We start from the raw sequence: 23,333 nt of genomic DNA on the forward strand, positions 1-23,333 counted from the left end.
CTATATATATTTAAATGAGATATCTGTATAAAACGATCAGTAAATATAGAAATAATAATAATAATTTACATTATTTTTAAATTTGTATTCATCTATATATATATTTTAAGGGCAAAGTTACATTTTCAACTTGTATTTTTAAAGTTAAACACAAACTATTTTTTGAATGCTTTATAATGACAGAATTCTGCACATCTCTTTTACTTTAATATTACTATTATATTGCCGTTAATTTTTTGTTTTATTTTCACTTTTGCTTTGATAATGTAAACCTATGCCAATAAAGCCCTTTGAACTGAATTGAATTGGATCGATACAAATCAAATCAAATTGAACTGAGAGAGAGAGTCTGGGACATTTCAGAGCATAAAAAGGGAAAATCACCAGGCTTAGATCAAAATGGAGTTATAAAAAGAAACCCTCATTGTCAGTGTTGTTGGTCTGCTCACAGATAAAGCAAAAATTGTATTTCTTATAAGGCATTCTAACTCCTGTAAGTGCTCATACATACTACTTATTAATAATTCATACTAGTTCACATTACACACATCATGTAAAAATTATAAAAACAACATAAACTCAAGAATCATGAAATTGAATCCATCACAAGTCAAATACTTTTATTTTCGAAGTTTTTCACCAGAAGTCGTCCTGTGCTATTGTTTTTATTATGTTATGGTTATAGGTTGAAATGATGGTAATAATGACGGTTACTGCCTCCTAGTGGTCACAGGTGGAAAACGACCCTTCTGTCATATTTTCTTTTCTTTTACCCAAAGGTTAACAGTGCTTGTGTTCCTGAATAGGCACAACATTAATTTGCTAGGGTTCATGTTTTTTGATCAATATTAAACTGATGTTCACTCGTCACCAAGCATTTGACAGCATCCACAGGGACAGTTTTTGGCGCATTCTACGTTTGTATGGGATTCCACAAGAAATCATCCTCATCTTAAAGGGTTTTTACACCAACTTCACATGCCAAGTAGGAAACAGCAACCACACTTTTGAAGTCAAGACTGGAGTGAGGCAAGGATGCGTGATGTCAGCATTACTCTTCAATGCCGTCATAGACTGGGTGATGCGAAGAACAACCGAAGATCAACCTAGAGGCATCAGATGGACACTATTTACAACACTTGAAGACCTAGACTTTGCAGATGACTTGGAACTGGTTTCCCATACCCACCAACATATGCAAGAAAAAACATCCCGTGTCAACAGATTTGCACAACAAATAGGACTGAACATAAGCCTGAAGAAAACAGAGGTGATGACCTTAAACACACAAAATCCCACCTATACAAATAAATGGAGTAAATATATCCACAACAGAAGAGTTTTTCATATCTAGGAAGCACTGTTAGATATGATGGAGGAACAGGCAATGACATCAAAAGCCGACTCAACAAGGCAAGAAACACATTCAGAATGATGAACAATGTGTGGAAGTCCACAAAGTACAGCATCAACACCAAACTCAAGTTGTACCAGAGCTGTGTTCTCTCCACCTTACTATACAGCTTTGAGGATGACAGAGAAAGACCTTTCCAAGCTCTCGGCATTCCACACAAGAAACCTCAGAAAGATCCTACGTATCTTCTGGCCTAACACCATCTCCAACCAGCAATTACTTGCTCGGACCAACCAAGTATAGAGACCATCATAAAAAGAAGGCGGTGGAGATGGAACAGGATTACATTACTAGAGGTAATGTACACTCGATCTATGCAAGGGGTATTGGCAGGTGCCGCTGGCTCCAGAGGCCCGGCAGTACACTGCTTTCAGAACTCCCCAAGGCCTTTTTCAGTTTACTGTCATGCCCTTTGGTCTGCACGGGGCCCCAGCCACGTTTCAGCGGCTCATGGACAGAGTCTTGGAGGGGACAGAATCATTCTCAGCTGCTTACCAAGATGACATTGTCATTTTCAGTCTGACATGGGAGGATCACATGCGTCATCTGGGAGAAAGTCTACAGAGGCTCAAGCAGGCCGGTCTGACAGTTCAGCCCAAAAAGTGTTCCCTATCCCAACCAGAAGCAAAGTACCTGGGCTATTTGCTGGGCAGTGGTGTGATACGGCCTCAACAGGACAAGGTGCAGGCAGTGAAGGATTGTCCACGTCCCAGTACCAAGAAGGAGCTGAGGTCTTTTCTTGGCCTGGCTGGGTGGTAGCGACGCTTTGTTTCTCAATTTGCCACACGAGCAGCTCCTTTAACTGACCTTACCAGGAAGTCCAGCCCTAATCAACTGCTGTGGGAAGAAAAGCATGAACTGGCTTTTCTTGACCTGAAGGGGGCACTCTGTGATGACCCAGTATCGCAGAGCCCAGACTTCAGCCAACCCTTCGTCGAGCAAACTGATGCCTCAGGGGTGGGCCTGGGGGTGGTCCTGCTTCAGGGTGAAGGGACTGCCCAGAAGCCATTTGCTTATGCCAGCCGGAAATTGTGGCCAAGAGAGACAAGGTACTCGGCTATTGAGCTGGAGTGTCTGGCCATCAAGTGGGCATTAGAGACCTTTAAAGACTTTATTCTGGAGACAGATCACAGAGGCCTGCAGTGGCTTCATAAAATGAAAGACTCAAGCAACCGTATTTCAAGATGGGCTCTTGAGATGCAGCCTTACAGATTTAGGGTCCATTACCGACCTGGAAGGGACAATGTTGTGGCCGACTTCCTGTCTCGCCATCCTGATGGTGAGCTTTCAGGGGAGGGGGAAATGTGAAAAGGTTCTCCCATACCTTTCACCTGCCCTCACCTTCCCTACACTGACTGTGGCCTGTAGAGTGATTAGGCTGAGTGAAATCACCTGAGCTTAATTGGACAGAGTGAGGCCAGTTGGGTTGTTTCTTGTATAAAGACAGACTCAGCCAGAGTCTGTGGGAGAAATGTTTGTTGATGGCAGCTTGCTGTGAGGCTGTGTTTTCATTCAGTTTATTTAATCTAGTTGTTTTATTAGATTACCCAGGACTTTTGTTTTTGCTGTTTTGTGCTATTTTTGGTTAATAAATCAACCACCTTATTTTGCATCAATTTCTGCCTCCTGACATCTTTTTGCTCACCACCAGTGCCGAACAGCCACACTTGAATCCCAATTTTGATGTTGACTTAGAATCAGTAATGTTACAGTCTCTATACCAAATGCTGTTGTAACTACTAAAAGCGACCACAAGATGGCATTCATAAAAACTACTGTGCTTTCCTTACATTTAGAGCTTTGTTCACCGAAGACAAATGCCCTTGTGTGTGTAAGCATACGTTGCCAATAAAACTAATTCTGATTCTGAAAAGTAAGTTTAAAAAAAGTCAGACTATCAGACACTTCGGCAAGTTTCCAGTAGGCCTAAGAACTTTCAAAATAAAGTAATTTAATTTTCTTTCTTTTTTTATATAGTTTATTTTTTCCAAAAAGCGCTGATTTTATTTTTATTTTGACGCAAAAGATCAAACAGCAAACCATCTGATGCTTGTTAAATCGGCACAAATGCAGAGTTTTATATTTTTTTCTCTGTCAGTTGTAGGCTACAACATGGTTTTTTTTTCTTATTTATCTATTATAATATATTATAATGTATAAGAAAACAAAATTTACAGTACATGAAATACAATAGCCTATAAAATAAATAATTTAGAGGGGGACAAGGGGAAAGAATGAAGTCACCGGGCATTAGATTAAAGCTTTCTTATTCTTCAATACTTTAAAGAATGACTCATAGAGAGTCTGGAGTTCAATACGAAATAAAGATTTGTGTAGAAGAAACTGAAGAAATTATGCTTTCCCAAAAGACGCAACAACTTCATCACGTTATGCCTTACTAACTACTTCGCTGTAACATTAAAGATAGTTACCATAGCGACAACTGCTGGCTAATGCTGCATTCAAGTGCAGCTCGGGTGGTCCAATATTCAGAGTTGGGAAGTAGTTCTTCCCACGTCAGTGTGTACACGTGATTTCAGTTCAAGTCTGAATGTTGTAACAGCCCAAACAAGCGTTGATGCTACGAAGTAGATGATATGTGAGCAAAATGTTGATGTGTAATAGGCTACTTGAATTAATGAAAAGTATGTTAACATTAACAAAATATATTTTGCCCCCCATGTGATGACGATTCTAACGTCAAATCGGGAAGTTGGGCACCTAATTCTTTTCCGAGTTTCCAAGTTGTTGTTCAGACTTGAGTCGGTGTTTATGTGCATTGTATAACTCGGAATCTCGTTTTTCCGATGTATCCGATACCACGTGAATGCAGCATGATGTTACAACTAAATGCAAGAGGAGTCTAAGTGAAGTCATTGCAATTGTTCATCGACATTTATAAAACAAATGGTAAGATTTAACATTTAAAGTGAGTCTAATTGTTTTTAACACATTTTGTGAGATATTTTTTTGTTTTGTTTTTTTTACATCGTATTGTGACGTAACAACGCCCAGTCATGGCGGTCACGTGATTGTTGGCGTGGTGCCATCATCACATCCAGCAGCTGGTGTCGTCGGTGTAGTCTGCATCGGTTTGTAACATCAGTAGCTAGTGAGACAAATCAACATGGATTTTAACGTGAAGAAATTGGCCTCAGGTGCCGGACTATTTTTCACACGAGCTGTCCAGGTGCGTAACGTTACACTCGTTCAGAGAGCTGTAGTTCGGCTCCTTTCATTTTGACAGCCAGCTGTTACTATCGTTACTAACCATGGTCACAGTACAGTTTCTGACTTACTGCAGCAAAGTTCTCTCCCGAGCTAGCGTAACACTCTCGAAAATACAAATCAGCAGGCAAATACTGTAATTAGTAAAATCAGCTACGTCTTGGTAATAGTTTAAGGCCTACATCGTTACTAAACAGCGCAGTCCAGATGCTACAATTGGTTGTGTTGTTAGCCATCAGGTTGACGTTATCTTTGATGAAAAGCTAGCGTAGCGGCGTCTGGTAAGTAGTATGAATGGATTAAGTAAAACATAGATTAAGAAATTGTAAACTTTTATTGGTGTGGATAAGTTCGACAGGGGGCAGGGGACGGAAACTGCTGTCAGTGGAGCAAGAAACGCAGGTCGGGTCGTGAATACAGTCTATGGTCGTGAACCGGACCCTTCACGACGTCATGACATCATCACGTCCATTCCTACCTTCTCTCTGTTGATGTACAAAGACTATAGGGCGAGTGATAATAAGCTGCAGAGGCCTCTTTAAAAGGTAGCACAAAGTGTAAACAGAATCATTTACTATATTAACAAACAGGAAAATGAGTAGCAGAGTGGCCTCTTCTATTTATTCTTTCTCTGAGCTGCCATCAGACTGTTTAATGAGGAATAAAACACAATGAATACACCTGTATACAGGACAGTTGTATGTGCTGGTATTTTTGAAGCCTTAATTTATTCATCCGGACACTGCACTATAACTGAGTCATTCACTGAACAAAAATGGTTGTATGTATTATATTATAGCCACTGCCTCTCTTTAAATATTTTTATTCTCTCTCTCTCTCTCTCTCTCGTATTCTAATAGGCATTGATCACGTTCATTGTGCTAGCTCTTTTATTAAAGCAGACCAATAAGCTTAGTCTCCATATCCTCTTATTGATAAGTATTGTGTGTGTGTGTGTGTGTGTGTGTGTGTGTGTGTGTGTGTGTGTGTGTGTGTGTGTGTGTGTGTGTGTGTGTGTGTGTGTGTGTGTGTGTGTGTGTGTGTGTGTGTGTGTGTGTGTGTGTGTGTGTGTGTGTGTGTGTGTGTGTGTGTGTCTCTCAGTTCACAGAGGAGAAGTTGGGCCAGGCGGAGAAGACTGAGTTGGATGCCCACTTTGAGAGCCTGATGAGCCGCGCAGACTGCACCAAACTCTGGACTGAGAAGATTTACAGACAGACCGAGGTCCTGCTGCAGCCAAATCCAAGTAAGACATCAATACAGCCACCCTGACAAGTACAGAGGGACGGTTTATTATAGACTGCATTATATTCTATTCAAGCACAGTCACTCCTGTCCTGATTTATTTCACTTCTACATAAATTTTAAAAAGCAACATATAACAATGAGCTCATCGATGACAAACTCCTAATGGTTAGTGTTCTTATTAAATAGAGATTCAGTTGAAGATGTTTGCAATGTGATGCCAAACAGTTAAACTACTTAATGTACTCAATAATAAGGATATATATATATATATATATATATATATATATGGAGGGACGTACTGGAGTAGGGAGCTCTAACTTGTGACTTTTTGATTCTCCATGCTACAGTCGATCACACTGGTGAGTATCAGTCTCCCTGTTTTAGTGCTCTGCTGTAGAAACTCTCCATGCCTTTTACTATCACTCCAGAGAAGTAGATGATGAGCATTGAGATCAAATCAGCACTGAGCCTCTCTTTGATTTAATTTAACATCTTTTTTTATTCATCTTTTCTATATTTATAGTGGTGTTTCATTCTGTCTTCATATTGTAAGAATGATATGTATGTCTGTGTTATATCACGACTAACAGTAGCTTCATCATCTCTCTTTCTTTGATCAAATTTAAACTTCAAAGTAACATGATTCATTAGTTTAGAATCGCATTTTAAGGAAATCAGAACCAAAGATTTATTTGTCATTTTGCTATTTTTTTGAACATGTTTCCTAAAGGTATGGACAGAAACAAACCACTGTGTATATTCGTTATCCTTTCTTTCATGAACTCATCAAACACAGCTTAAGGAACTAGAGCTCATTGTGCAGGGTGTTTGCTTTCTCTACCTTTAGAAATGTATCTTCTTTCATTTCTACCACTTCCATAGTTCACTTATCCTTACGTCTTAGTTCATCTCATCATCCCTGACGAGCTGATCTGACACGCTCATAACCCTCCTCTGGTCACTTAGCAACCTGTGAAGTGTGTTGTGATGTCTGTGTTTGTGGACTTTTTTTTAATGATACTTCCAACTTTTCATGCACACAAGTTGATTTCTGTCGTGCAGACTCAGTTTTCCACAAGTACCATGCACCAATTGTCAGCTGGCTATAATGTATTTCTCCTTAATTCTAAGTAAATCTCCTGCACCACTTTGTTCACAACCATTTCATAACCCTTTTCACTACTATGTCATTTATTGAAGAAAAGGACGGTACAGACAAATGTGGATTTGTTCCAACTATGTGGGCCAAGAATAAACATGATACCCAAGAATAAAACAAATACAGTTCATAAAGTATCAGAGAAACAACTTTCACAGACTATTAAGTACACTGAAGACATCCTGATCAAGCTATCCTCGAATGTTTAGTGTTTCTTCTAATTAATAGAATAAATATTCTGTACATATGGAGGGAGCAGGCATGGCACAGTATTAAATACAAATGTAGGTCATCTACATGTTGTGTTGTCATGTGAGCATAATGGAAAGATATGACACTACAGATAGTTAAATCAGTTTGTTCCTGGGGAACGTGAACATCCTGGCTTCTACTTATTCTCTGCACTGTGTACTTGTGGAAAACAGGTTTCCTTTAAATCCAGATTTTTCATTCTGTAGACTGAACTCATCCATTATTATTTTATTATTCAATCCTCATGACAAAAATTAGACTTTGATGGTTTGTTGTTCAAAAAAGGTTTGATATCTACTGAATTATATCATAAGTGAGCTTACTATATGATCATTAAGGAAACATGCTATGTTGAAGTGCTGTCTTCTCTGACAACAATGCAGCAGCCAGTATGTCCTCCTTCTAACTTTAGATTCTGCTCCTGAATGCTCTGGATTTGTTTGGACCAGAGAAGGTAGGCGGTTTTTAGACACCCCCCACACAGCCGTTTTGGACGCCCCTCAGTTTACCAGATATGAGAGCAGTTATCAGGTCAAACCAACAGGTGTTGCAGTGATGGAAGCAGACAAGAGAAGTGGTTCAGATAGAATTGTGATTGTACCCGACCTAAAAAGCCTCTGCATGTTTCTAATAAGCTCCATGAGCAGAAACGTGCTCAAACTAGGATCAATATTGGAGATGTTTTTGAAAAATGGAGAGAGGTTAGAACACAGAAAGGTTTACAGACCCATGCAGAGCTGGATAAACACTGAAGCTACAGTGTTCACCACATGGTGACCTGTGTGAGCATCGATTCTAGGGAGGAGGGGGAGACAGGTCTCTACAATGTTTAGAATTTAGACTGCAGTACCCATTTTAAACACTAGGTGCCACAGTTACATAGTTTAAATAAATACTTTGTGGTGTAACATGTTATTGTTACTGTTACTTAGTATTATTGTAGTGATTAAAAATCAAATATATAGAAAAACTATTTCTTGCTGTTCAGTGAAATTACTGTTTTTCAAGAGCATTTAACACTTGAACAGGACTACATGTCATGGTCTGTTTAGGAGTGTGTCTGTTAACAACAATGAGCTAATATAGGTCAGAGGTCTCTATTACTTTGAATGACCCCTTTCATGTCAGTCATTAGATCTGGTGTTAATGGGAAAAAAGTTTATTTTTGAATGTATTTGGGTATAAAAACAAGGATACCACCCAGGCTTAATCCAACTCGTCATCATGTCATTTGTAGGTCTTACGTGTTAAATATGGGTTGGACATTTAAAGAGCACCTGTCCTCTCTTATTGCTCACTTGTGAAGCTCATAATGTTGGGCTGTGTCAGAGGTCTGATTCCACTCCATTACATCTTTGTTACCATAGTGGAGTGTTTTCTTTTTACTGAATCAGCTCACTACAAAACATGGACAAAATAACAAACCTTACCTAACACTCTGTCTGTTCTCTGTTGAAAAGTCAAAAGCATTGGTTCAGTTTGATTTCTTTGTCTATTAAGAAGCACTCTCTGTTGTGCCATTAATTCTGTTAGTGAGAGTATCTTCTCTCACAAGCATCACTTCTGTTGCACCTGTTGTAAGGTGTGTGTGTTATTTTGTATCCCCATGTTTTCCCAAGTAACTATTCACAGTTCCAATTTAGAACAGCAGATACTGATTTCAATAGAAAATGTGTGATAAAATGTGTGTTATTTGAAACACTCTGCCAGATACATCCTAATAATGGTCGTTTGTAGGGATGTAAAGATACCTCAGAATGACAATTTGAATCGATTTATAAAAAGATATATTGTAATTTTCCCGTTTTAAAGGTCACATATTATGCAAAATACACTTTACCCTATTTTTTTTACCACTATTACGAGTCCCGAGTGATTTAACTTTAAAGATGAATTATTTGCTATTTCAAATCACTGGCAGGAAGCTCTGAACAAACCACAGAATTTACTTAAAAGTGTTTCAAAACACACATTAAGCTTTATCAAAGAAGATTTTGATTAGAATATTTACATTACTCATATTCTTATGTCAAAGAATGCACAAATATTCAGCAGACCCCCAAGCTATGGTTTGCGGACACCTGGGGGTCCAGGGACCACACTTTGAGAATAAATAACAAAAAGATAAAAAGAATATTTACCCAAAGTTTCCGAAGAAACTTTTTGTAAGATATCATCAGTTTTATATTAAATAAATATAAATTGTTTTATTAGTAACTGGACAATGTCAAAATTAAAAAGTATTACTTCTATTTGTGAAGAAAATTATTTGTAACCTTTTTGCCTTCATTGGATTGGAGAGGTGAAGAGAGACAGGACATGTTGACCTAACCACTAGGCTATCTGGCACCCTAAAACCCTTTATTGAATGGAAAATAACACAAAGACAACATGTGAAATGTTGAAACTATTTGGAAAATTATAATTTCAACTAAATATTGTGTTTCAGTGTTTTTAAATCATCGCATTCTGTTTTAATTTACATTTTACAAAACATCCCAACTTTAAATAAAATGGGGTTGTTTTTGTAGAAGCGGGAGATAAACGTCTTATGTTAGTTAGTTTTTCTTTCAATGAGTTGAGAGCGTTTGCAGCAGAAAGCAGTCGTCTGGAGAAAAAGTGCAGCGCCCAGCATCCTTTTTCAGAGCGCTCTGCCTGTTTTGTGCGGCCGCTCCAATGAAAATCTTCAAAATATTTTAGAAAGGCACTGTTGACGTCACCGGTGCTCTTTCCCAAATGTATGATATTCCCTGTAGTTTTGCAGCCTATGGATCGTGTCTTGTACCCACAACTTCGTCGCTTCATGTCTGATTGGAAAATAAACAATCTAAAATAAAAAAACATACAGTAAAAAGTAACGGAACAATGTCGGTCATACAGACTGTTGTCATAGAGACAGGACAGACGTGCAGTGCTTTTCTCCTCAGCGCACAAACTCTTCATGCAAGCGCCCCTGAGCGCACGGACCAGCGCTTTTCTGCCTGGAAAAAAACGCTATGTGGACACAGGGCCTTAAACTCCCTAACAACAGTATAGCAAAAGTATGTGAAGCAGCACCTGTGTCAGCTACAACACCAACATTCAAAGATACCAATTATAACGGTTGATGTAAAAAGAAATTGAACTGCACTGATTTTTGGCCAATGTGACTTTTCAAAGCCACCCAGAGGGACTGCTTTCTTAAAGGTCCCATATTCTGCTTCTTCTGGTTTTATATGCTCTTCAGTGTGTTTTCCAAGTGTCCTGTGCATGTTTAGGCACATCTATGTGCAAAAATTCAAAGTCCGCGGAAACGAGGCTTCTCCTACCTCCTCCTGTTAGCTGTAGCATTAGCTGCATGTAACGCTCGGTTCTAGCCCCCCTCGATAAAAATTTGTCAGTCTGACGTTATTGTCAGTGTGAGATCACTGATCTAAGTCCATTGGCTCATTGTGGCAAGCCCTGCAGCTCATGTTGAAATTTCCGAGAAGCTGACCAATAACGACAGAGCAGATCGGCAGACCAATCATAGCAGACTTGGCCCACGTGGGGTCTAACAGTGTGGGCTCAACAGAGTGCAGCTGACGGACTCAGAGCGTAGAGGGAGCAAGGAGGAGCAGTACATGAAAACAGATACTTTTTTCAAACTTTAGCTATTGTGAACGTACATAAGTAGATACATAGATTAAATATACGAACCCCAAAAAGGGCAGAATATGGTCTCTTTAAACACCACTATATTGAAGAATATGTAACATTATTATACAATTTTCTGTTAAACAATTGTAATGTGGGCCACTGTCTGTTCAGCAATGATTCTCGGTTACATGATCTACATACAGTGCTCAGGATAAACTAAACAATTAGGTTGGAGAATGCTGTGCTTAATAAACTTCACAGAGACATCATTCACATCAATGTGTCCATTTTTTTTAAAGAAGCTTTAATATAAAAGACAAAGTCAAATCATAGGAGTATATCAGTGATGTATTGTTATATGGCTGCTTTTATACAGAGATAGAACTTAGTCCACTATCTGGCTGAAAAACACTAAACCAGTGAACAGTTACACTTTCACCACAAATCCCCAGTTCATAAGGTTTCTGTGGCAAAGGTGTAAGCACACCACTGGCACATTTTGCATCTAGACCATTAGCTTTCCTTTAACCTCTGTTTTTGTCTTCATTGACTCCAATACAACACTTGGTGAACACTCGCTTGTTCATCAGCCTCCCTGTCATTCTGGTTTACTGAGCGAAATGTGTTCAGTATGTTTCATATCAACTGTCCACAGGGCTCAATGGGAGTGTGTGGAGAAGCTTCATGTTAAAAGATAAAACAATTATCTAAAAGAAGCCTATTTCAAATAAAACACAAGTTACTTGTGAATGAAAGGATAAGCTCTCAGAAGACACTCCTCATCCCAAATATGCCCCTACACTGACTAGTCACATAACCTTCCTTAAAGAAACTAGTAGCCAGCGCAACCAAAACAGCGTTGCCACCTTCAACATGTGAGTTAGCCGGGTAGTGAGTTAGCTAGGTTGTGAGGTAACCAGGTAGTGAGTTAGCCAGGTATGGATTTAGCCAGCCAATGAGTTAGCCATGTAGTGAGTTAGCCAGGTATGGATTTAGCCAGCCAATGAGTTAGCCATGTAGTGAGTTAGCCAGGTATGGATTTAGCCAGCCAATGAGTTAGCCATGTAGTGAGTTAGCCAGGTATGGATTTAGCCAGCCAATGAGTTAGCCAGGCAGTGACAATGCCGTTACTACCACCCTACCCCTTCTGGCCCAGCAACTCAACCGCGTAGACTTATGGCAGTCCCCTGACACTTGTGGAGGCGTGAAAGTAAACTTCAGCGTCTCAGAGCCACCCCTCTCCATGTTGGCTCCAACCACCCACTACTCAAGTGGGAACGGGACAGGATTTTGACTCCATCCCATGCCACCGTCTCTATTGGGTTGGCTAACTGTGTCCCCAGTTCTACGGCAACTTGCTGAGCACGATATACCAACAGCGAGAGTCGCAATCCAAATGATGATGTGTACATTCAGAGAGGTCTATTTACTCATTCTATCTGTTCACATTGACTGCTCAAATAGACCATTAGGCCACCAGGAAATACCCTCCTGCTCCTGAATCCACACCTGAGAGAGGGATCAGTATACTCAGAGTTTCAGATGCTTTGTTTGTGCCACCGACTTATTCTCTTTTCCTGGCTTTCTCTGCAGGTGCCAGAATTGAGGAATTTCTTTATGAAAAGTTGGACAGGAAGGCACCATCCAGAATTACCAACGCAGAGCTGTTGGGTCAATATATGCAGGATGCAGCGAAGGAATTTGGTCCTGGCACTCCATACGGTTAGTATTCAAGAAGTTTAAAACAAGAATCAAGGGTTCAAAAGTAACATTTGCAGAAACCATCGCAGTCGCCATTGGATAATCCTTAACACATCTAAAGATGGTCTGGGTTGCCAGGTTTATTTACACTGACACCACATTCCTATGAAAACTGTTCATCCATCATGATGAAAGATGACCTCACTCCTCCCTATCTTAAGCTGCCTGTCAAAAAAATACACCAAAATCTGCTAGCTTCACCTCACTAATAAAATGTAAAAACTGTGTCTATAAAATGAACAACATCTGATTAAATAAAGAATACATTACAAAATACATTTTATAAAACTCTGTGGTAATGGAATTAAATCTTGTTTCTTCCAGGTAGCACTTTGATCGAGGTGGGTGAATTTGAGCGGAGATTAGGAGCAGCAGAGAGGGAGTTCCTACAGACATCAGCAATCAGCTTTCTCACCCCGCTCAGGAACTTTCTGGAAGGAGACTGGAGGACCATTTCAGTGAGTCTGAGACCTCACACTGACACAACAGAAAGGCTGTTCACTGTAGTCTTCTATGTCTAAGTCAGAGTGATTTATACCTTCAAGAACTTTATATCAATAAAATGATTGAAATGAAAAATGATGAAATTATGTTTTCAGCTAGTGGAATTAAATAATCGTGATAACAACAAATGTATCTTGATTATTCTGCCTGCCCTGAAGACAGATCCAGTTCTTCGATTGTTTAAGGCCTATATTAAAATAGCCTGACATACTTTTAATTTATTATATAATGATGATGATATGATATAATTCATAAAATGAGTTTGTCAGTGAAAAGTTTCTTTGGTACTCTTAATGTTTGTTATTTGTGTTCAAACTGATATCATATGTTATCACATAAACAAATGACTTAATCAACAGAAATTGGAAGTGAGACAAATTATAATGGTATTTATGTGATGAATAAAAAGAAACCAAACGTTTTGATTATACAGTTAATTAATTTTTTTTTAACAAAAACAAATACAAAAAATGTCCTTAAAGTTTTACATTATTAAACTGGGACTTTGTATGTCTGACAGAATTGACCAAATGTATGTCCTCAGCAGCAGAAAATGCTTTTTTAGAAAAGAATGAACCACAGGGAGTTCGGCCCATTACAAGGTTTAATAGCTAAGACTTTGATCTTTTAAAAATAAATCTTCTCCGCACACTTGACGAGTACAAATTAAATAAAACACCCAAAATTGATTTTTCTCCAAATTCTCAAGAATGAGTGTTACATAGAAACGTTCTAGACAAACTTGACTATATATCACATTTTCTCTCTTCACTCTCTTCAATATTTTTCCCCCCTACATTTATAAGTGTGGCCACCAGAGGGCAACAGGACATTTTGATTTTGATTGGGTCATGCTGGCACTGCTTACATTGGCTGTGGACGCTCACTGCTCAGCTCCACTGCTCCCACTGATTATGTCATTTTGTGTGTACTCAGAAAGAACGCCGCCTTCTGGAGAACCTTCGCCTGGACCTGGACGCCTGCAAGGCCCGTCTGAAGAAGGCCAAGCAGGCCGAGGCTAAAGCTGCTGTGAGTCATTTTAGTGAATCCCATGTTCAATTCTCATCTCCCTCACTCATTAATCACTATTTTAATTAAAGCTTTTGTTGGTGCCGCCCCTGACTAACTCTCTGTATGTGCATAACCTTTGCAGTGCGAGGGTGAAGTGAGTATTAAAGACATTCTTTCAGTATGTTGCAACATGTTGGGTTGTTTTTCTGTCTCTTTTGCTTTATATCTTTTCCTTCAAGTTATTGGTTGCAAGAAACCAATAGTTACCAACTCAGCAATGGACTGAAAAACAACCTGGACCTGATTCTGCTTCAGCTTTATTCATTCTTCGGCGTTAGACGTTTTTAAAATAGAATCATACACAGTTCATGGCGCTGCTGTGACCGCAGTAGGCACGGACAATTTGTACTTTTTTCTTAAGAATTCTGAAAAAAAAAATCAATTTGATTTGCAGACTTTGTACGACACAAGTACAAACTAATTCAAATGCCTGAACTAAAAGCTACTATGACAGCATACCTTTCTTATTTGAATATGATCGAGGCATAAATGTGCCCTCTTGTGTGTTTTTTAAGTGTCTTCTTGTTTCACTGTTAGGTTTTTAAAAAGTCTGACTGTAACTCAACTTTTGATTTCAGTGCAGCACTAAAATGACTGCTGACTGATAAAGCCAGACTTTTGTGACATCATTGCATGTTGGCATGCGCATGATAAAGAAACTCCTCCCGACTGGCCTTGAAGCTTGTAGGACGGATTGGTCAGCTCGGTAAATTACCCAGATCAGTCACTAGTTTCTGTGTTGCTGGAGACAATGTTTACAAACAGTAGAATTACATCACCTCTCTGCACCTTTCTTTTATCAGTTCAGGCACACCTCAAGAGAAGGTATTCCTGCAGGTATTACCTAGCAACAACCCCTCCCGTGTATGCAGTTGGCTTCAACCCAATACTGCACTTAGAAATAAGAAATGACTAATTAGCAATCCATCATGTTTCAAACGAGGGTCTCTACATTTTCAAACATATTTTAGGGTCTAAATGGCTCATAGGTACAAATCAACTAGTGGATGACTACGAACACCCTAAAGACTTTAATTTAAACTTTCAGTGCAAATTCTCCTGGTTTATGTTCTTCCACTTAAAGTGTTTGCCCCTCTCAGGCTCGGTTTGTTATTTGAAGGGAACATAACAGAGATGCAGCTCTTTGGTTAAGAGTAGAACTGTTTCTTTTAAAGTGAGAATCACTGTTTTGCTACTTCACTCGGCTGCCTCGACTGATTGTTTTTCTTTGCTGTTCAACACAACATCTGTTCAACACAACGCCTTCAGGCTGTTCGCTGAAGCTGAACTTCTTGAACCTTTACAACAACAACTTTCGTAAAAAATACAAGGTGTCATGAATTAAAAAATACCAAAAATTAAGGTCAGGGCCCAGATTCACAAAACTTTCTTAAGAAAACAAAAAAAGGTCTTAAGTGCTGCTTTCTTCTTGACTTCAGTCTTAAGACAAAAGTTAAGAAGATTTGATATTCATGTATGAAGTGTGTATTTATTTTCTTAACGTTCTTCTTATGTTTCTTCCAAAAAAAAATAAACTTAAGAAGAAACAAGAAATCAAATCTTCGCAATGTTCTTCGTAACTTTAAGATCACACTACACCTGTCCTAAAATTGTTACCGTGAAAAGGTACGCCTCTAAATTTATTCATGTAAACACATTTCAGACAATCAATTTACATTTTCAGTTTTACTAAATGTGTCTAACGTTTATTTTTAATTTGAGCTTGACACTGTTGTTTTTGCTTTAAGTCTCATGTCTCAAATGAGCAAATTTGACAGCTAACTTTAATCTAATTTGCCTTTACCCAAAGAAACTAACTCATGTTGAAACCTTTTTTTAACTACCGACAGACAGCAATAATAATGACAAGCATGCTTATTTTAATATACTGAAATAACATCTTGAAGTTAGTAAGAAATTAAACAGTTCTTAAGAAAATAATCAGGAATGAGACATAAGAAGATTCTTAAGAACGGCTTAACTTTATTATGAAGAATCGTCCTCATTTTTATCTGAATAAAATCTCTGTGAATCCGGCCTGTGTCTGACTAAACTCCAAATACAAGCTTGACCAGATTACTGACTGGAGTGCGTATCGATCTTCCACGAGACACTCATTATATCTTAATTTCTGGAGTGAACTGAAGCATGTTGACTGTGCGATAGAATAAGTGTTGACTGACAGTAACCTTTAACATTTTTACATTTACTTTCACTGTAGATGGCTCCAGACTTCCAGGAGACTAGACCTCGTAACTACGTGCTTTCTGCAAGTGCTTCTGCGGTAAGAACACAGATCTCTGACTTAAGCACTTTCACACTGACGTAAACTGTGCCGGCTCCTGTGTACATACTGTATAGTCTTATCAGAAACAAAGAGTGAAAGGTCAGCAGGAAGAGGTGTGTGTTTTATTATTGTTTAGTCAGAACGCTTAACGTTCTGGTAGGAATGCAGTGCAAGTTGCATTGCACACCTTTGTGTCATCCTGTCTGATAATATGTAGTGTATGTAACACTAATGAGAAGTGTTGGCATTAAATTGATAAGAAGCATCCTTCAAGCTCAGAGGGATGTTGCTCATTAACTCTTCATACTCTCTCCCCTGATTTATTGAGCTTTAAGTTGCTAAATTGTTTGCCACGCTTTGAGGAGTTTCCTGAGGTGATCTCAAATGGAAGTATTGTTAATGAGCTAAGATGTGAAAAAACTTTGGAATTTTTGGGGCTGATAGCGATACCATTATTGGTGTGGAAAAAAATTCTGATCCTGATATAAGGGCCCGATATATTTTTTTTAGCTCTATCTCTTATTTGTAGAGAGATATAGATATATACATATTTATTGTTTTGGTCCCTCAAATGCTGTTATCAAACAAAAAGATATTTAATCATAAGACAATCAATAAGACAAGATAATTTAGTTTTTGAGTGATCAATATTAAAAAAAAACTACCCTACGTATGTCTATATGTAATTAATTATTTATCGCTTTATTTGTCACTAACGTGGAGATTAAAGGTCACATATGCAAAATACACTTCACTGTGTTTTTCCAACACTAATATGTGTCCCTAGTGTGTCTACAAACCCCCCAAGTAAGAGAAAAGTCCATCCTCTCCGTCTTTTCCCTGCTCCACTTTTCAGAAAATGTGTGCTCAAACAGGCTATTTGAATATTTTCCCTTCATGACATCACAAAGGGCAGTAACCCCTCCCCCAAGTAGTGACACTCCCACAGCTAGGTGTTTGTTCTGCCCTCTGAGTCTGCCTTCTTACTGTAAACAATAAGACATGGAGGGAGAAAGCCCTTCCAGAAAGGGGGTGTGGTCAGACACAGCTCATTTACATGTTTAAAGCTACAGACACAGAAACAGCCTGTTCTGAGCAGGGCTGAAATAGAGGGGTTTATAGACATGATCAAATACAGGATCAGAGTGGATTTAGAGCAAGAAACTTCTCAGACATGTTTTTGGGGGCTCTGAGACTTATTTACACTGGTTTAAAAGGAGGAGAACATGTGACCTTTGAATGATGTCCCTCAGTCTTTGTCATGCAGTCACATATTATATAGCCTAATAATGCTCTCTCTTTGTATAATCTGTTTGTTTCTTATCGCCCTTTTATAATGTTTTTAACTCTTATTTTTCTCCTCTTATTTTTCTGTTCACCTCTCAGCTGTGGAGTGAGGAAGTGGAAAAAGTAAGTACAATAATGTTTTAGTCATGAACTTTAGCCTACCGCCTCTTCTCCAGGACTGAGCATTCCTGAATGTTAGCTCACGAATACAAATACATTCAGGAATCTCTCTGTTTGCTTTCTATCTCCAAGCAAGATTGTTAAGCACTGACCAAATGCTTCTGCAGCCCTCCATTCTTTTAACCCTGCCACATTATGTAAACAGATGTTACATGGTCAGAATACGGTTAGGGCAAATTAAATGAAATGGAGTGGGACCAGAGGTATGTGCAAGGATAATTCAAACATGAACATTCCAATGGAAGATTTGAGTTGTTAATTAATTACTGATGTGTTTTCAAAATTGTGAAATACAGAAAAAACAGCAGAGTGGCACGGGTTGATGACAGTGCGTGATTAACAGAACCACAGAGTGTGGGAATGGACCATGGTATGCTTTCCAAACAAAGTGTGTGTCAGATTCAGGAACCCTCAGTATTACCGTAATATCTATTAAATTGATTTAAAAGGGGTAGGATTAGATTCTTCCTGCTCCTTTTTGTGCATGTAAGAGCGAATGAAGGACATTTAATTTTCTTTCTCATGTTGTGTATTTATTTTATTTGTTTTCCACATATTTTTAATTTCAGCATTTCTTTGTTTTTGCTTTTGTTTTTTACAGTTCAAAATAAAGAAATCAAATCAAATCTCACTGAGGTTTTAAAGACAGAGGTTTTATGACATGAAAACTTGGTCCATATATAATATTTCAATGACCTTTATTATCAGCCAACCGTATCTATTACCGGTGCTTATCTTAAAGGATGTCTTTGAAGTCAAATCTGACCGTCAGGTGTGCAAAGGTAATATGTCACTAACGTTCTTTCTGCTGTTTCAGGCTGAACATGAGCTCCGAGTGGCCCAAACAGAGTTTGACCGCCAGGCAGAGGTTACACGGCTGCTTCTGGAGGGCATCAGCAGTACACATGTAAGTCGGCCATACAACCTCCACTTCATGTATCAGTAGCATGATTCAGACTCCCTGTTCACAGACTGGGACACTGATACTACACCATCGCTGAATCATTATGAATGCACAACGACGTTATGACAGCTGAGCTGAGTAAGGGCTTAAACCCAGTCACACACTTGTTTAACTCCTGGTTGGCAAGTTTTTCACAGCACTTTAGTCCACTCTCAGACTTGGAAGTAGTGCTGGGAAGCTTTGGGTGTCTCACATTTCGATCCAATTTTGATTCTTTGGGGTCTCAATTGGATTCAGAACATATTTTCGATTCAAAATGATTCTGGATTCATGATTCAAAGTCTTTTTTTGAATTAGTACATACTTCAGGATCTACTCCAGTCATCTGTGAGACTGGCTGAATTTCTTGCTGCTCCATTTGGCGTTCTACTGAGTTAAAGAGCTAGCATTAGCACTTAGCAGGGAGTGACTGTCAGTGGCTTGCTCTACGGAGGCCGCGAAGTGTGGAAGGCGAGACAGGAGGCGTTTGGAAAAAAACAAAAGGTTTTTGGAAGTTATGAATCTACTTAAAATCTCAGAAGATAACGATCTCAATTTTTTATTTAGGTTTATTTAGTTTCAGATGCACAGTATGTAAAATCATAATGCAAGTACTCAACAATAAAATATATATAACATAGGTTAAGTCAATTTTAATTAATCTGTGTGCTGCTGTGGAGTGAGGAAGTGGAAAAAGTAAGTACAATAATGTTTTAGTCATGAACTTTAGCCTACCGCCTCTTTTCCAGGACTGAGCATTCCTGAATGTTAGCTCACGAATACAAATACATTCAGGAATCTCTCTGTTTGCTTTCTATCTCCAAGCAAGATTGTTAAGCACTGACCAAATGCTTCTGCAGCCCTCCATTCTTTTAACCCTGCCACATTATGTAAACAGATGTTACATGGTCAGAATACGGTTAGGGCAAATTAAATAACTCAAACATGAACATTCCAATGGAAGATTTGAGTTGTTAATTAATTACTGATGTGTTTTCAGAATTGTGAAATACAGAAAAAACAGCAGAGTGGCACGGGTTGATGACAGTGCGTGATTAACAGAACCACAGAGTGTGGGAATGGACCATGGTATGCTTTCCAAACAAAGTGTGTGTCAGATTCAGGAACCCTCAGTATTAATATCTATTAAATTGATTTAAAAGGGGTAGGATTAGATTCTTCCTGCTCCTTTTTGGGCATGTAAGAGCGAATGAAGGACATTTAATTTTCTTTCTCATGTTGTGTATTTATTTTATTTGTTTTTTACATATTTTTCAGATTCAATTTTAATTAATCTACATATTTTAATGTAAACAGAAGCAAATTCCACTTATTATAATAATTGTGTGTGTGTGTGTGTGTGTGTGTGTGTGTGTGTGTGTGTGTGTGTGTGTGTGTGTGTGTGTGTGTGTGTGTGTGTGTGTGTGTGTAGGTCAACCACTTGCGCTGCCTGCATGAGTTTGTCGAGGCCCAAGCAGCGTACTACAAGCAGTGTCATTTCCACATGCAGGAGCTACAGAAAGAGCTGGGAAGGTGAGAATCAGACGGGAGGTAACGAGGTGGGACTGTCTGCTTCACAAAAGTTTCACGTTGCTTTACAGGCCCGCCTTTCTTCTTCATACAGACTGCTGTAGAAACGACTTCTCACATAGGAGATGGGCGTATCTTATTAAGATGATGCAGCTGTCTTAACCTTCATTTTTTCTAATGGCCAGCAGGGGGCGACTATACGCGTTGCAAAAAAACAGACCTATTGTATGTATTATTGTATGATTTTTTTCTCTCCTTCCAAGTCTTCTATGAAACATCATGATGTTTTCATGTAAATTTACGGTCCCATTTAGAGTAATGGAGACAAGAAAGGGCGTGGCTACCTGAAGCTTACAAGTATTTCACACACTGCGACATGTGAGCCAGGATAGAGGAGTAACAATCTACCCTAAATAACCCTGATCAGAGCCCTACTGCAGGCTCAGTGTGAGTGCTTCTCATGGATGAAGGAATGAAGATCTGAAATCACATCGATCACATGTTTTTTGTCCCTTTAAGTGCACCGTAGCTAAGCCAATGCCCCGACAGCAGCGTCTCCCTGTAGTCACAGTGACATTGAATAAATCATTTCACTTTAAAAAAAAACAACTCCCAGACGGCTCAGTTGACGAGTCAAAAATAAAATCAACCTCATGACATCAAACATTTCACTTTCTTACCATCCTCTTTAGCTGTTTTCATTTAGTTTCTGTAAATAAGAACTTCATTTTAATATGTGGTTAAGTTAATGTCAAGTTCCTTATTCTCTTTCAAATTAGAAGCAGGAAGTAAAGTACCCAACATTTAGGACCAAGCAGCAACCTCTGGTGTTGAAAAATGAAGCCAATGCAGAAGTGCAAAATCCTGCAGTTTGTTGAGTGTCCACTAGAGGCTGGCTCCAGGAACACCTGAAGTCACATACACGTGACAGCCAAAAAATAGGTTTTTACAGCAGAAAGAAACATGTTTACAGCCTGGTTAAAAAAACAAAATGGGTATGAGTAGTTATTGTCATCATGGGCTCACACTGTACGGGGGATGAATTTCTTTTTTAAACGGCTCCGTTTTGATTTCATGAACAAAAGTGTTATCCATAGTTAGGTGTGTAGCTGACATGATTGACAGGTCGGCGCGATGTAACGGTTCGTCAAGAGGCTTTAAATATTTTTTTTTTGCCAGTCAGTGCTTTTTGTTGTTGTTGTTGTTGTTGTTTTTCTTCCCATCACCACAAATCATTTTCACTGTCTCATGCAGCTCTGGTGACGACGTGTGAGTACAACTCGTCACCTTGTTTGCTCATGTGATTTTCTCTTTCCTCTTTCTGTCTTTTGTGGTTGTCAACAAAATAGCCGGTTTGTTTTTTGTTTCAAAACGTCCTAAATACTTATAAACACTGATGGCTAAACATCCAGAGTGATGGAGGCTACAGCTCTGAGGAGTAAAAAGGGAAAAGCTGCTCCTCAGACGTGTAGTCTTTTGTCTGAGGCCTACTTTGTCTCAGCCCCAGTGAGAGAATAGCACTGAAGGGAAAGTGAGTCATAAAATACGTTCATCCTTTTTCAAAGATGTTGACTTTAAACGTATTACGTGCAGGAAGAGGGTTTTTACGTTTCTTTTTCCATTGACTCCTCTGGGTCATGTGTTGCAGTGCCGATGTGCAGTCTGCGGTTGTGTGCTTCTTTGTGAATGCCTTGTTTATTTTTTTGTCCTTTTGAAAAGTCCCTGCTTTGTGTTATTTGATATAAGTATTTTTCTGCTCTCTCTCTCTCTCTCTCAGGCTCCCCAATGCTTTTGCACTGAACTCGACTCCCTCCATGGTTCCTGCTGGCTCAGCAACAGACGGGGACAGCACTCCCGTGGAGACAGACACTCTGAAGATTGAGGAAGTTCAGGCACCAGCTACGGGAACCCGCAAGGCCAAAGTCCTTTATGATTATGACGCTGCTGACTCAAGTGAGCTCTCCCTTTTAGCTGATGAGGTGAGATTTCATCATCAAGCTGCTGTTGGCTGCTGGCCAGTAATCTCTCTGAGTATAAGTGTTCAGAATAGCCTCACTCTTGTAATTATAGTTTTTAATTTTATTACAACCTTGTTTTCCCGGTTAACCTTCGCTCTGGCTGTCTATTTGAATATTGGTTGTAAAGCCATTTTCACATTTGCACTCTTGAAAATGTCTTATGTACCCTGAAATCTTCCTGAGGTTCTTGTACTTGTACACATGCACTCACTGCAGGAGACACTATTCCTACCAGAAACAGTAGATGAAGCCACAGTGTCCTTTACTGTGATGACAATTAAATCAATGCAACATGTGAATTTGACTTTCTCACGGCAAACAAAAAAAAGAGTGGAGGAGTACATAACCGCTCCCAGAAACACAGTGACACACTTTCATTACTTGTAAACTGATCCTTCCTGTTGGAAGTTGACTCACCGGTGAGTGGGTGAAGAATCTGAATACTTTCTGTAGTGATTGGCTCACCTCGACTTCACACAGAAAATTAACTGGCAGGAAACATTCCGGGAGAGTTTGGGGTCAAAATTGAGTCTCTTTTATTCAGGGAAGATTTCCAGGTAGTTTTGTGCGATGTGTGAAAGTGACATCTAAAAGTGTGTGTCCTCTGTGTTGCAGCTCATTACAGTTTACACAGTGCCGGGAATGGACTCTGACTGGCTGGTTGGAGAGAGAGGGAACCAGAAAGGAAAAGTGCCTGTCACATACCTGGAGCTGCTCAGCTAAAGAACACACACACATGCTCACACACTCTAACACACACACACACACACACACACACACACACACACACACACACACACACACACACACACACACACACACACACACACACACAC

General features: G+C 39.2%; 1 protein-coding gene across 3 annotated transcripts; it reads left to right on the forward strand.

Annotated features, from left to right (window-relative positions):
- Positions 1 to 4,432: 4,432 nt before the first annotated feature.
- On the forward strand, positions 4,433 to 23,333 carry LOC109994323 (endophilin-B2). 3 transcript variants are annotated; one of them, XM_020647627.3, is made up of 12 exons: positions 4,433 to 4,604; positions 5,744 to 5,885; positions 6,235 to 6,246; positions 12,510 to 12,638; positions 13,002 to 13,135; positions 14,118 to 14,210; positions 16,474 to 16,536; positions 17,926 to 17,949; positions 18,824 to 18,913; positions 20,382 to 20,482; positions 22,257 to 22,458; positions 23,113 to 23,333. In XM_020647627.3, exons 1-12 carry the CDS (start codon positions 4,542 to 4,544, stop codon positions 23,218 to 23,220), a joined length of 1,161 nt encoding a protein of 386 aa, XP_020503283.1. In that variant the 5' UTR covers positions 4,433 to 4,541; the 3' UTR covers positions 23,221 to 23,333. The 3 variants fall into 3 exon arrangements, with proteins under 3 accessions (XP_020503283.1, XP_020503298.1, XP_065819171.1); XM_065963099.1 differs by lacking the exon at positions 4,433 to 4,604 and adding an exon at positions 4,629 to 4,923; XM_020647642.3 differs by lacking the exon at positions 6,235 to 6,246 and having other exon boundaries at positions 4,434 to 4,604.

The sequence above is a fragment of the Labrus bergylta genome, chromosome 2 (assembly GCF_963930695.1).
Source record: "Labrus bergylta chromosome 2, fLabBer1.1, whole genome shotgun sequence".
NCBI classification, from domain to species: Eukaryota; Metazoa; Chordata; class Actinopteri; order Labriformes; family Labridae; genus Labrus; species Labrus bergylta.

What these genes read in the sequence shown, in the direction of transcription:
- LOC109994323 (XM_020647627.3), top strand. Translation starts at nt 4,542, where the DNA reads ATGGATTTTAACGTGAAGAAATTGGCCTCAGGTGCCGGACTATTTTTC. An exon ending in GAGACTGGAGGACCATTTCA is followed by an intron (nt 13,136 to 14,117) that starts GTGAGTCTGAGA and finishes GTGTGTACTCAG; the next exon opens with AAAGAACGCCGCCTTCTGGA. An exon ending in AGGGCATCAGCAGTACACAT is followed by an intron (nt 18,914 to 20,381) that starts GTAAGTCGGCCA and finishes GTGTGTGTGTAG; the next exon opens with GTCAACCACTTGCGCTGCCT.